This window comes from Papio anubis, chromosome 6 (assembly GCF_008728515.1).
Source record: "Papio anubis isolate 15944 chromosome 6, Panubis1.0, whole genome shotgun sequence".
In the NCBI taxonomy this organism is placed as follows: Eukaryota; Metazoa; Chordata; class Mammalia; order Primates; family Cercopithecidae; genus Papio; species Papio anubis.
The window spans coordinates 55,287,251-55,301,826 of record NC_044981.1 but is presented as its reverse complement, the minus strand read 5'-3'; the positions used below and the strand labels follow the sequence as shown (position 1 = coordinate 55,301,826).

General features: G+C 37.4%; 1 protein-coding gene across 28 annotated transcripts in view; it reads left to right on the top strand.

Annotated features, from left to right (window-relative positions):
- The window catches only part of DST (dystonin), a 488,658-nt gene that overhangs the window by 189,534 nt on the left and 284,548 nt on the right, over window positions 1-14,576 (top strand). The window contains exon 1 of one of the 28 annotated variants that reach the window (XM_021936760.2): window positions 12,982-14,521. The exons of 26 other annotated variants lie outside the window; for them this stretch is intronic. In XM_021936760.2, coding sequence (XP_021792452.2) covers window positions 14,452-14,521 — 70 coding nt within the window. In that variant the 5' untranslated portion in view covers window positions 12,982-14,451. Of the gene's footprint in view, window positions 1-12,981; window positions 14,522-14,576 lie in introns of those variants that run through there. One more of the 28 variants, XM_021936762.2, reaches the window with a different exon arrangement.

Genomic DNA, 14,576 nt, shown 5'->3' with positions numbered 1-14,576 from the left:
CTGATCTTTGTTCTGTGGTTGTTGAAGGCAGCCTCCCCTCCCTCTCTTTTTCTCAGCGTGTCTTGAGAGAGAGATGTGGCTTCTGCAACCTTGCATTTCTGGGGAAAACACTGTGCTCATTCCTGCCCGCGTCTTTATCCTGCCTTTTAGGACCCCTGCTTGCTGGGTGATTTGTACCCCTTTTCTGTCTTGGATGCCTGGTACCTTGTGGGCCACTGATTCTTAAGTCAGCTACCAGTGAACTCTGGCCTATTCTTGTGACTCAGGCCATGTCCCACATTGATTTGACTTCCCCTTGGCTTCCCACTAGTGCTCCACACCCACCTGCAGTCTTTCTGGGATGCTTGATTGTTCCTGGCCCATGTGATCTCCTCTGCATCCCTTGCTAGAGAGCCCCCTCTCCCTGCTAGGATGACCCCTCTGGGAGGTGTCCCAGCCAGACACACAGACACTTCTGTGTCTGGTCTGTACCAAGCAGAACCAAGGGTAGCCTCCTTTACAGGGTATCAGATAGGGAGTGGGTCAGGAGCCCCCTGTGCCTTCCACATCACTCCTTATTCACTGAATGCACCTCCTCCTCTCAGGGCCAAAGCCTGAACAGGAGAAGTTAGTCTTGACTCCCCTCTTGACTCTGTCATCTTTCTCCTACATATACTATATCATATCCTTCTTTCAGCTAGCCCTGTGGCTCTGCTGTCATCGCTGGAAGTAGGGTGTCTTTTCTACCCTGGAGAAGAGCTAGGTCAGGCCCCTGATTAAAACGAGGCAGGGAGGGGAGACAGAAATAAAAGCAATTTGGAAAAATCTCTCCAGGCAATAGTATGGCTAGCAAGGCTATGTGTCTTGCTGAATAATCCTATTTTATAAACCAGAAATGGTTATTCCTGTCTTTTTATAGAATTTCTATAATCTCTTTTTTTAGGCTGATAAACATTTCATGCCAAAAGGCAAAAGAGAAAATGGGAATAAATTTCAAAATATTATTTTATAATACTTGCCTTAAAGTCTGCCAAAATTTTTGTCTTCTTAAACTTTACATCATCAAAGTCAGTCTCTGAGCTAGTAGTGTTTAGCAAGAATAGGGGATTTGGTAATCTGAAGACTCGTGATCAAGCCTTGGTTACGAAGAATAGGGGATTTGGTAATCTGAAGACCCATGATCAAGCCTTGGTTACAAGATCAGTGATAAGGATAAGCTGCCCTCATTGAGTAGTACCTCAGTTTCTTCATCTTTAAATGGAAGTATCTGCCTTACTTACAGAGTATATGTGAATGGAAAGTGGGGCGGTTACATGAAAGTATTCTGCCAATTTAGTGTGATTTTATTAATAATAGTTTCCTTGTCTCACATTATGCTCATTTCTATTTGTGTATTTCTGCTACTGCTACCTACAGTTGTCTTCTTAAATTTTACATCATCAAAGTCAGTCTCTGAGCTTCCAGCTACCCACAACTGTGCAACTCCTGTACAGCTCCTCCTGCATGCCCATAGGTCTGTTATGAGTACTCAGGGTTACGCTGGTAACTCTTCTCTCAGTCCCTGTTCTGCATATAGTCAACCAGTTTCCTATTTAGTGTCTAATATCTTGTGCTTTTTTGTTTTATGTTCTTCATTAGATTTGAAATGATGGCAAGGAATATATACTTTATATATGTTTTATATATTTCATACATTTTCTGGTATTTTTTATAGTCCTAGAGCATACTTTGGAGCTGAAAAAAATAGGCATTACTTGGTATTACTATAAGCTAGTGAAATAGAAGGGATAATCCGGTTATATTTTCTTTATAATCCTATTGTTTATCTCATTCCTTTCTGATTCTGAAGAGTACCTAACTTCTGAATAACTTGTACTAACTGAAATTATTCAGGACTTATGAACTAAAGAACATATGTTTAATTTAAATACTTTATCCATATCTAGTTTTGACTATTACAAAATATTTTTAGGTTTTACAAATTTATCTTGGAACCATGAAGTCATTTATTTTACCACACTAAAACATTCATGGGTCAAAGATTTAATTAAAAAAATTTTTTTAACAGTTGGTTTGTTTGAATCCAGCTCTATTATATGTAACATTTTTATTTTAGTGGCCATATTTACATAGCTCTTGGATCGTCTCAGGGGCTATATTTTCAGTTTTTGTAATTAAGCAGATTTTGTCTCTATTTTGCTAATAAATATTTATGAGGTTGCCATGTGGGAGAAACTAGTGATAATGAGAATGGTCTGTATTTAGAAGCAATTGAGCACATTTACTCTCAAGGACCTGTGATAGATGACATGCTAAAGTAGATTAAATTAAGTCTGGATCTCTCAGTTAAGAGCATAGAACTTAAAAAGAATCAGTCACACAGACCCCATTGCAGAAATAAAATTTCATAGAAAAATTGTATAAATTCAGACAGAAATCTGCCTTTATTATGAATGTTGCTTATTTTGTTTACACATTTTGAAAGGTTAGCATCTACAAATAAGTTACCTATTTCTTTTGTTGAATTAATTGATTTCCTTTTGTAAGTTGTACTTTATAAATAAGTTACTGTACTCTTACCAGAGATCACTTGGAATGCCATCTATCACTCTATATTCTTCAGTTTCTTTCTCATTCCTATTGCTAAAAGAAACAAAGTCATTTCTTTTGCAATTGAAAATTTCATTATCAGTGGTATGAAGTGAATTTCCAAAATGGCTCATGTAAACAAAAAGCTCCATTTTAAGAAGCATTACTGTGTTCTTTGTTCTAGGCTGCATTTTGGAACTATGGGCATTTCACTGGCTATGCTATTATGCTGTTACTCTAACTGGATAAACATGTGTTGTAAGGGTAGAAATAACTATGAACCAAGTGTCTAGTTAATGAATATGCCTCCATGATACCTTTCCTGTTGCCACTTCCAAACCTCATTTTGTTAACTTGTGCTTACTCTTTTCATTTTTTTCCTGAACATCTTCTCCAGAGAACTTTGGCTAACTTAATTTAAAACAATAGGTTTATTGGAGTCCCAGTTGATAATTCTGTGGTTACTAAAGTAGATTGAGATTAGCAGAAGCCAGAAGGATGCTTCTGATGTTGCCATTACTTAGATTCCAGGAAATACTTGAGATCAAATGCATTTAAGTCCATCAAATAGCACTAAGAAGAACTACAGTTTTATGTTAAGCATTCTCTTAGCTGCATAACATTCATTATTTCTTTTTAGCTTCTATGCAAGTGTTTGAAATGGGTGCTATTATCCCTATTTTACAGATGATGCAAATCAATCGTAGGGAGTCTTTAATAAGACTGTTGCTGTAGCCAACAGAGTTAGTAGCAGAGTGGGGATTTGAGGTCTGGTATTTCTGCCTTTGAAATTGGTGCTCTCTAAACTGAGAGGAAAATGCTTCTATGCAGCCATTTGCACGTTCTATTCACTGTTCTCTGTTGCCTTCCTGATAGACTCCCAGCTTTTTAGCATGGCATATCTTTGTAAGTGTTTTATTCTAGTGTAGCCATTCATGACTCTTCTGTATGCATTGCATACCGTATCCACTCTCATAGTTATGCTTTCTTCTACCTTATACTTGCCATATCACTGCCCCCTATGTAAAACCACACAAATACAAATCAAAGAGATGAAACAGATAGATAAACTCAGTCTTGTGCCGGGCGCGGTGGTTCACGCCTGTAATCCCAGCACTTTGGGAGGCCGAGGTGGGTGGACCACCTGAGGTCAGGAGTTCGAGACTGGCCTGACCAACATGGAGAAACCCTGTCTCTACTAAAAATACAAAATTAGCCAGGCGTGGTGGTGCATACCTGTAATCCCAGCTACTCAGGAGGCTGACGCAGGAGAATCGCTTGAACCCGGAAGGCAGAGGTTGTGGTGAGCTGAGATCGTGCCATTGCCCTCCAGCCTGGGCAACAAGAGCAAAACTCCTTCTCAAAAAAATAAAAAAAACAACAAAGAAACCTCAATCTTGTTTATAGTAATACAAACTGCTATTATATTGGAACGTGCCCAAACAGCCTTAGTAGGTATTGAATAAACAAACTGGTAAGTCCTTCCAATCAAATACCTCTCAGTAATCACAGGAAGAAATCACCTGCACATGTAACAGTGTGGATGAGTCCCAAATGTATTACGCTGAGTGAAAGAAGCTAGATTCAAATGACTGCATGCGTCTGTTTATGTGAAACATAGAACAAGCAGAGCTAATCTACAATGTCAGAAATCAGGTTGTCTGTGGGAGTGGGGGTGGGTATTAATGGTAAAGAGGCACAAGAGAACTTTATTGGGGGATGAAAACGTTCTTTATCTTGTTTTGGGTGCTGGTTACGGGATGCAAACAATTGTCAAAACTTTTTGAACAGAACACTTAAAATTTACTTATTTTATGTTGGTTGTACCTTGATTTTAGAAAAAACAACATTAAATCAAGTGCATAGTTTTGTCATAGTTCTGTCATAGCACGTACCATGCAGTTTTGCAAATTCTGGCTTCCTAGTCTGTCTGCCACTGGGCTAAGACAGGATGACTCATGATGCCTTTTTGTATTGCCAGTGCTTAGCACTTGCCTGGTGCTTAGTGGATTTTCAAGAGATGTTTGTTGACTGAATGGAATGCTACCTTGTTGAAAAGGCTGGTCCATTAAAAGAAAAAAAGACTAGTTTGGAAATACTGGAGACCCACTTATGTGCTTGATACAATCTTTAGAAGCGTGGAAATCTAAGCTTCATAAGAGTTGTGATTCAAGCCATTATTAACTTACAGAGATTTGTATATAAAAAGTGTAGACTGAGTTTCTACATTTTTAGTAATTTGCTTTGAGCTTTTCTAGTCAGGTGTCAGGTGATGCCTGAAGTTTAAAATTTCATAATTTCCCTATTCTACCCTCCTCTTTCCTCTTTTATTTTGGAATAATTTTGGCCTGGAATGGATCCTGGAGTCACACCTGTGGCTTTAGGAGTCTTGAAAGTACTTCATTGTGGAAATAAATTTTAGTTGCTAAGTTTAATTTCATAGTTAGACAGAAGCTGCTAAATGCTCACTTGGTCTGTAGGTAATGGGCCACATGGTGGTTCTCTGTTCTCTGGGGGAACCCAGTGGCTTATAATCTCTTGGGAAAAATTCCGTAACATTTTAAATGGCTGCCTGAACCTGGGATTTCAGCATTAACTCCGTATGTTCAAGATGACACCAGTAGTAGTGTCACACATTTAAGAAGGTATTGTACAAATTGAGAAATTCTCAAAACAAAAATATCACAAGAATGCCTGCTGTAAAAAAAAAAAAAAAAAGATTGTTAAATAAAAGATATTCCTTGAAGAAAAACTGGAAGAAAAAAGATGAAAATACAAATTATTGATAATCTTACCACCTACATTTAATTGCTAATATTATATTGGCATATTTCCTTATAACCTTTTTTCCTAAGCCCTTCCATTTTTCCCTATTGGTGCATTTTTTCCCTATTGGTGATGTCTATTAATTAATACATAATCTTCCTTTGTGGTTCTATCATAACTGACTTGATAATTTTTCTGTTCTTGTTTAGGTAATTTCACAATTTTCTACTAATAGCTAATAATAATAGCCAAAAATATTGACTATTAACAGGCATGACTTGCATTTAATGTTAAAATAAATATTTTCTTGCTTTCATCTGAAGTTTGGATTTTTTTAGATTCCAGAGCCTGAAGTACTGGGGGTTAAAAGCATGGATTCTGGGGCCTTGAACAAATTACTTAACTTCTCAATGCCTCTTTTTAAAATCTGTAACAAAGGAATAATAACCATCTGCTGTTGTGAAAAATGTAAATGCTTGGGACAGGGCCTTGCATATAGTAAGTGCTTATAGAACACAAAACTTTATGAAAACTTTTAAAGCTTTTGCTCAGTATTGCCAAATTCTGGAAAGGTTATAGCGGTTGAGTCTCCCATCAGTGCTATCTCAGGGTGATTATTTTTACCACAAGAATTAGCTATTAGCAAAACTTCCTCAGTATGCATCTGTTGTTATTGGCACATCATCATTCAGTCTTTCTTCTTTACTCTTCTAGCCCTGATTTTTGTTAGATAATTTATCTACTTATTGATAAAAGTGTGGAAACAAAGAAAAATGAATTTCCTCTTCTTTTGCATATTTCCTTCCTCCCTCCCTCCCTCCCTCCCTCCTTCCCTCCCTCCCTCCCTTCCTTCCTTCCTTCCTTCTTTGTCTTAGGGACTAGAAGGTGACTGTGTTACTTTCTCATGAAGATAGATAGGAGGAGCTGTGGAGTTTGAAAATCTGAGACCACTGTTCTCATAGTAGATAATAAAGAAGCATAGATTATTTTTAAAATGTCTGTAAGGAGATCTGAGAAGAGTGTCCTCTTCTTCAAAGTTTGCCTTTGGTTTTCAGGACAAGCAAGTGGACAAGGCAAGAATTCACTAGAAAGTTGAGGTATGGAGATAATCAACCCAAGGTGATATTCTCTAGTGGGTAATCTTAGGGGGAAGTTCTTTTCTCCTCTGACTCCAGTTAGAGCTACTTTATCTCTGTCTGTTTTACATGTTGTGTTTTGGGTAAGTATTCACTGGGAGAATGAGTCCCTAGCAAAACAGGTTTGAAGATCTTTTTCCCAAGGGGAATTAAGCCTCAGAGAGAAGTCTGTGGGCACTCCAGACACTTGACATTTAATGTGTGCCTTTCCTTTTGCTCATCTGTACTCCCGGGTGTGGCTGCAGGGAGAGGGTGCGGTAATGGTGGTGGTAGCGGCAGAGCCCTTCTGGGATGGTGTTGGGTTACCTGGAGTGTGGTTCCTAAAGCCCACTGGGGCATGCATGGTGATCCTGTAACTAAAGCAGTTGTCCATACCAGCTGTAAACTACATTTAAATAAGCAACTTTAAGTGGGAGGCCATGTGATTATGAACAAACCCAGAATGAAAATTTTTTCCAATGGTTCAGAGCAGTTGTCTTTGGTGTTCTCCACCCGTTTATTCCTGCTGATGACTCACTCTGCAACTGGCCCTGTTCTATTATAGGAGTGAAAAGTGTTACACTTGTGATTCATACCTGTAATTTCCATTGCCTTAAAAAATGTGGCCTCATAACCTGAGAAAATACTCTTAAACTCCCTGGTCAAATTAAAGAGACCACAGTGATATGAAAGTAGTTACTAAGAATTCTAGATCACTTTTGTTTTCATGAAAAATGGAACTTCTTATATGAGTATTAGGCCATGTATTAAGGTATATCTGATTTTATTCCTTAGGCCATATTCATGGTACCAGTCAATACTTATCAAGAAATACTTACTGACTGACATGGTACCAGTCAATACTTACCCTGATTATGTTCAGGGTAAACAGAATTAAAGCATTCCACTGTGTAGTAACCTACAGTATCAGAGAAAGACAAGAGCTCCTAAGCTCCTATTTTTTATTTTTTTGAGACACAGTCTTACTCTGTCACCCAGGCTGGAGTGCAGTTGCCTGATCTCGGCTCACTGCAACCTCTGCCTCCCAGGTTTAAGCAATTCTCCTGCCTCAGCCTCCTGAGTAGCTGGGACTACAGGTGCATGCCACCATGCCTGGCTAATTTTTTTGTATTTTTAGTAGAGACGAGGTTTCACCGTGTTGGCCAGTCTCAAACTCCTGACCTGAAGTGATCCGCCCGCCTCAAGTCTCCCAAAGTGCTGGGATTACAGGCCTGAGCCACTGCGCCCAGCCCAAGCTCTTATTTTTGACCTTGTATTGATTTATACCATCACCTTGAGAAGACTGAAAATTTCTCTGTACTTTTTTCTAATATAGGGGACTTTTATGCAGTTTATTTAGTGAAGGGCTTACTCCTTAACAGCCAAGGACATTTTATTTTGGTTTTTCTTTTTCTGGAATTGATATAGTAAGAAATCACATCTGTTTATCTTATGTCCTGTCCTAGTTCCTTGATGTTGGAGACTGTATAGTTTGATTCACCCTTACCTCTTAATTTTGTATAGTAGAAAAAGTATTAGAATATCTGGGCCAAATTCCAGCTCTGCTGTTTCCTTGCTTACAGAAATCTTGGGCTAGGCTATGTTCTTTGAAATTTATTTTAAAAAAATCAGTAATAAGAGGATGATGATCGATAAAAACAGCAGTAAGATTGTTGTGAGATGAAATGAAATTCTGTAGTGCATAGTGTTGTGACTTTGATGTTTATTGTAGGCGCTTGATAAGAATTTGCTGATTTAATTGAAGTGTCTAGGAAGCCAGTATATTTCTTGAGAGCCTAGTACATAAACTTAATTATACTCTATTATCGTATTTAGTGCTTATAAGAATACTGTGTGAATAAGTGTCTAGTAATACCTATGATTCTGCTTTATAGATGAGAAAACTTGAGTTGCACAGAAGTTAAATCATTTTCCCAAGCTGAAATTGCTAGCCAGTGTTGATGCTAATATTTGAACCCAGGTTTATGTAGATTCCTTGCCTCTACTGATTCTTAAGTCTTGTTTTTTGTCCTTACCATAGCTGCTTACCAAAGCCTACCAAATACGGTCTAGTGAAATCATATACAGGGTATACAACCGTATACAACCATAACCATATATGAAACCATATATAGGAATATATATTCTTTTATATTTTGAATTCTAAAGGCACCTACTTATTTAATGAACTTATGTAGGCATATGTTGTCCAGGTAGGCTATTGGTTCGGACAGAAAATAGCATAAAGGTAAGAAGAAATAGGATTCTTTCAGAAACCAACAAGTCATAAAATTTCAAAGAAACTTGAAAAACTATGTATTCCTTAAAATTTGTTGATTTTATTTTTATCTGAGTTACTGGAAGTCCTGCTTTGATAAATTTTGAAGGTTTCTTGTATGAATTTGATTTTTAAAGTGAACTGTTCTGTTTTTGTCCTTATACATATGTACTAATTATAAAAGTTTTCAAAACTGAATACTTTAAAACACCAAATTACTTAAGGTCTTCATAATATAATGGATTTACCTTACATATAAATAATGTAGAAATGATGCTTATTTAATTCATTTTCATCAAGTTACATATCTCTGTGCTTTGGGGTATATTCTTATCTAGATCTCTGAATCTAGAAAGAAAGGCTGATAGTGAAAACCTTTAAAAATCCAATTTCTTAAGGTTAGCATGTTACAGATTAAGAGTCGCAGAAGCTTTCTGTCCTTAAACAGTGACTCAGATCAGAAGTTAGATTATATATAACACTTAAATGTTGTAGCAGTATTACTGTAATTAAAAATCTCTTTATGTTTATATGTTTTTAGGATGCTCAGGTAGGAGAAGGTAGATTCTAGGAGTTTTATATTCAATTCTTAGCCAATTGTGAGAACAGATACCAGTAAATTTCTTGTCAGAGCAGAACCTGATCCCAGCCAACTATATGATTGAACCTCAGCTGCTCAGTAACTGCACTTACAGGAAGGCAGGAGATCTGATGACTGGGAAAGCAGATAGTGGTAGAGGAGGAGATACACAAAAAAGCATTTGTATGGAGAGATTTACGGCATCTGTAGTTTACATCTCAGCTTACCTAGCACATTCTACCATTCTACTCTTGTCCTGTGTCTGGATTCATGACAGATGCCGGCAAAACCATTTGTTTTGTTCTGTGGCAATTAAACTTTGAACAAAGAGACTCTTCACGCAGTGTAATTTCTGACTATATTCTCAGTAACTGATTCTCCTTTCAGAGACCTCCTGTGCCTTCTCTATTTTGTATCTCCGACTGGGCAGCCATCCTCTGAAGAAGGTATCACCAGTTGCACCTCCACCTCTGCTCCCCAACTCTCACCCCTCCCCTGTCTTCTTCCCTTTGCCTTCCCTCCTGCAGCCATCAGCCTAAGAGCAAGTCCAGTAACACCTGAAGTGCTTAACTTCAGGCCAGAATGGGGTACTCTGCCGTGTGTCTCAGTATTTTTTCTGTATCTTTACCATAGAGTTCACCAAGATATGTAATACATAAATGAATAAAATAACTTGAAACACATTTTCCCCTCACAGTTATTATTAATAGCAATAAACACATACACCCTCTTTGTAAAATAATCAGGCACTCCATCTAGAAATATGTAGAATGAAATATGAAAGACACCATCTACCAGCCTCTCTCTCCTTACAGCTTCCACTGTCTTCTCCTGATGAAACCGCTGTTCCTCATGATATACATCTTTTATATCTATTTATTATTTTCCATTATTTTTACTTATCTTGTAAACATCTTTTATGTTACTATGTGCAGATTTTCCTTTATTAAAATTTTATAGGATAGGTGAAAGGTGAACTATGATTCATTCATTTAGTCTCCTGGTGACTGATATTTAAATTGTTTCAAATATTTTGCTATAGTAAACATCTTTGTGTGCTAATCATACATAAGCAAGTATTTGTTTCCTACAAGTAGAGTTATTGGTTCAGAAAGTATGTGGATTTTAAGTTTTAATGGACACTACTAAATTGTTCTCAAAAAACTCTTTGTGGCTGGGCATGGTGGCTCATGCCTCTAATCCCAGCACTTTGGGAAGCCAAGGCTAGGAGATTGCTTGAAGTCAGGAGTTGGAGACCAGTCTGGACAAAAAAGGGAGATCCTATCTCTACAAAAAATTTTAAAAATTAGCTGGGGGTGGTGGGGTGTGCCTGTAGACCCAGCTACTCAGGAGGCTGAGGTGAGTGGATCGCCTGAGCCCAGGAGGTTGAGTTTGCTGTGAGCTGTGATCATGCCACTGTACTCTAGCCTGAATGACAGAGTAAAACCCTGTCTGTTAAAAAAAAAAAAAAGTATTTGCCATTTTACATACCCACATTACAGTAGCTTGGGACTATCTATTTCTCTGCATTCAGCATTATCATTCTTACAAATTTGTGCCAATATGAAATCATTTTATATGCATTTCCTGATTAGAAAGTTGCTTTAGTATTACCCCATATTTTTGTTAGCCATTTGCATTTCTTCTATGAATTGTATGCTCACACCATTTATAATTTAGGAAGAGCTGTCCTTTTTTCTTACTAATTAATAAGAGTTATTACTCTATTTGGATATTCTTGATGTATATTTTATATAGAGAGCAGATGTTTTCTTCTAGTGAGTTTTTAAACTTTGTCTACAGTGTCTGCTGTTATATCAGTAGTTTGTCAAATTTGATAGTTTTATTTGTTTAGTTTTTTTGGTTCATAACTTGTTTTGAAATATTTTTCCCACCCAAGTATTTTTAAAGCATTGTTTTCTATATTTTTAAATTGTTTTATTTGTTTTGAGAATTGTCTTGTTTCTAATATTGTATAATTTCTTCATGTACTGCCAGGTAGTATAAATCCGAAGATTTTACTGTAGCTGTGTGTTGGACTTGTTATTTCCACACTTCTCTTGAAATGTTCAAGAAGAAAGCTTTTCTTAAGCAACGCCTTACAATATTTCTTTGTACACGCAGCAACATGAGAATCTTTTGTTGCTAAAACAGAGGTAGACAATATTTATTATTGTGAGATCAACTGTAGGCTTTATTTATATAGGACTTTGCATTAGTAACTAAGCTAAGAAATTACTGGGAAATAACAGCATTTGTATACTTTCACCTATGGAGTCCTAAAGTATTTTGCAAACTTTCTTAATGATGAATAATTTTATGTGATAACTTTGATAGAATTTTCCTGGTGAGGACCTTCCTTTTAACAAAAGTAGGGTGGAGGGGCTAGTGGCTGGGGAGTGGTCTGTGGCTAAGGCTCAGAGTTATTAAGTAGCTTTCTCTAAGTCTGTCCTTCCGCAGAGGTGAGTCACAGACGAGTGAATGAAAGTTGGATTGACTAGAACATGAACATCAGTTGTAGGTCTATACTAATAGAAATAAACCATACTGATGTTCCTGTGGAATGAATATTTGGTAAGACTTTTCAATTAAAATGAGAGTGGGCACTTTTTCCTATTACCCATTTCAACTACGTGGCAGCTACAACTTCCAGTCATCAAGTAATGTTGGCTGAGATTTCTGTGGTTGAAGATCAAATCAGGTAGGCAAGTGAGGTGTTACTAGAGTGAGGCAGTGCTGTCAGCTGATGATTGGGTGTGAGCTGATAGCTCACAGGTGGTTTGAGATGGGATTCTACAGGGGATGGGGTGGTGAAGTGCAGCCTCTTTGATTTGTTCTCACCCAGCTCCCTGTTCACCAACCATCCATTGTCCAACTTTTTCAGGAACTGATCTTTTCAACAATCCCAACTATTCCTTTCTTCTTTCTTCTGTAATACCAACAATCTTACAGCTGTTCACTTGCAATACTTTTACTGTGTTGTACCACAGAGCTATTATCCAGGCAGTAATAGGGAAACTGACTAGCGTCCTTTCTTCTCCTTCCATTTTACCTTCATGTTTACCCTTTTTTTTTTTTTTTTTTTTTGGAGATACAACCCTTTTCAAAGTGTTTCTCCATCTTTTAAAATTCACATCTGATCCTTAAACTCAGAAATCTCATCCCTGCCTTAAATTCTGATGTAACTTCTTAGTAAAGCATTGCAGCTCCCCTCCCTCCCACGCTTTATAGAATCATTAAGCTACAGAAGGTAAATTCCATCTTCTGTGGATTCCCACCTTTGACAATTGGGCCAAGCTTTGCTTTTTTTTTTTTTTTTTTTTTTTTGAGACGGAGTTTGGCTCTTGTCGCCCAGGCTGGAGTGCAGTGGTGTGATCTCGGCTCACTGCAACTTCCGCCTTCCAGGCTCAAGCAGTTCTCCTGCCTCAGCCTCCCTAGTAGCTGGGATTACAGGTGCCTGTCACCATGCCCTGCTGATTTTTTGTATTTTTAGTAGAGACAGGGTTTCACCATGTTGGGCAGGTGGTCTCAAACTCCTGACCTCAGGTGATCCACCTGCCTCAGCCTCCCAAATTGCTGAGATTACAGGCGTGAGCCATCATGGCTGGCCCAAGCTTTACTTTTTATTTTTAACTCATTTTTTTAAAGTTAGAATTTTATTTCCAAAGTATGAAATTATAATATTGAGTAGGCTTTTACAAACTGCATTCTCTGCTCTTGGTAGCTTCATGATCCTGGGCAAGTTGTTTAACCTCTAGGTGCCTCAGTTTCTTCGTGTGTAAATGGAAGTTATCTCACTGATTGTTATGAGTATAATGTGCAGTGTATGTGTGTTATATATGTGTGTGTAATTGAGAACAATACCTGGCAAATAATAAGTACTCTCTAAGTGTTTGCTATTATTTTTATCATCCTGGTTTCAGTGAAATAGACAGGCTCAGATTTTCCTGTAGTGGAGGCAAGGGCTCTAAAGATAATTTGAAAAAGAGAGATAGGAAGAGAAGGGCTATTTACTAAGCAGATACTTTGAACTTCTCAGCAGGAGCTGGTACAATTTATTCATTTATAGTATATTTAGAATACGGTTAGAAAATCATATAAAGATGTTTCAAAGCATCTTGGCAACTATTAATCCAGCAGTATTGTGGTATGATTGAATACTGGCTCTCTATTGCTGAAATAAGTAGTGATCATTTTTGTTTGTTTTTTTTTGGAGTTAAATGTGTATACATACAGTTTATATTCAGGAAGGTCTATTAGTCTAATGTTTCAGACAAACATAAGAATGCTGAAGATAGTTGGTCTTTTGCTTGTTTAGAACAAGAGTTCTCATATCTTGACTTTTCATTATTCATTCCTTCATACTTAGAAGTGAAGTGCTCCTAAATTGGAGGCACCTTGCTTTTCCTGCATTATTAGATTAGGGGTTCTATTGTTTGATGACATAAAGGGTTTGGACTCAGACTTCTTAAGATCCTACTTTGACTGTGGAATTTTGGGCTAGATTCTTAATCTCTACAACTTTAATTTTCACAGCTTTCAACTGAGGACAGTACTACCCAACTCAGAATTATTGTGAAAACCAAATGAAAATTTATCTATAAGGCATACATAAAGAAATACCCAAAAGTGGTTTTCTCCCAGAAGGATGTATGTCTAGCCTATAAAGGTGATCCTTCCAAATCATGTTCCTAGCACACGTATCAGGGATAAGTTAAACAAGTTAGGCTGGATTTTTTGTTTTCTTTTTATTGCAGGGGAATTCTGCCTGGGGTGTTAGAAGAGAGAATGTGATGAGTTAGTTCAACTGTGAAATCTAACATCCTATTGGTTTGCCTCATTGCAAAACAAAGGGAATTAAAACATTTTTTTAAAGGACTTCTTAAGAACAACTTTAAAATGAAAAGGAGAAATAGACAATTTAGTTTCTTTTTAGTAACAGTTGTATATATCCCCTACAAAAATAGTAGAGGAGTCTGGCTTTGTTAATGTTTGTTTAAAAGGAGGTGTTGACTGGTTTTCAGCTTGCAAGTAGGAGTGTCTAGTCAGTGTTTTCTTTTCTACATAGAAAGTTAACAGGACTCTGACACATCAGAGTTGGTACGGAAAGAGTTTAGGGAACTGCTGCACAGATTTCCTGCAGAATGATGGGGCAGCTCATGAAAAATGGTCAAGATTGGAACGCAAAGCTGGTGGGACTGATGTGCTGTATGGGTTAGTAGTATCACGTATACTATCACTTTCATGTTTTCAGAACCGGGAAGGGAAA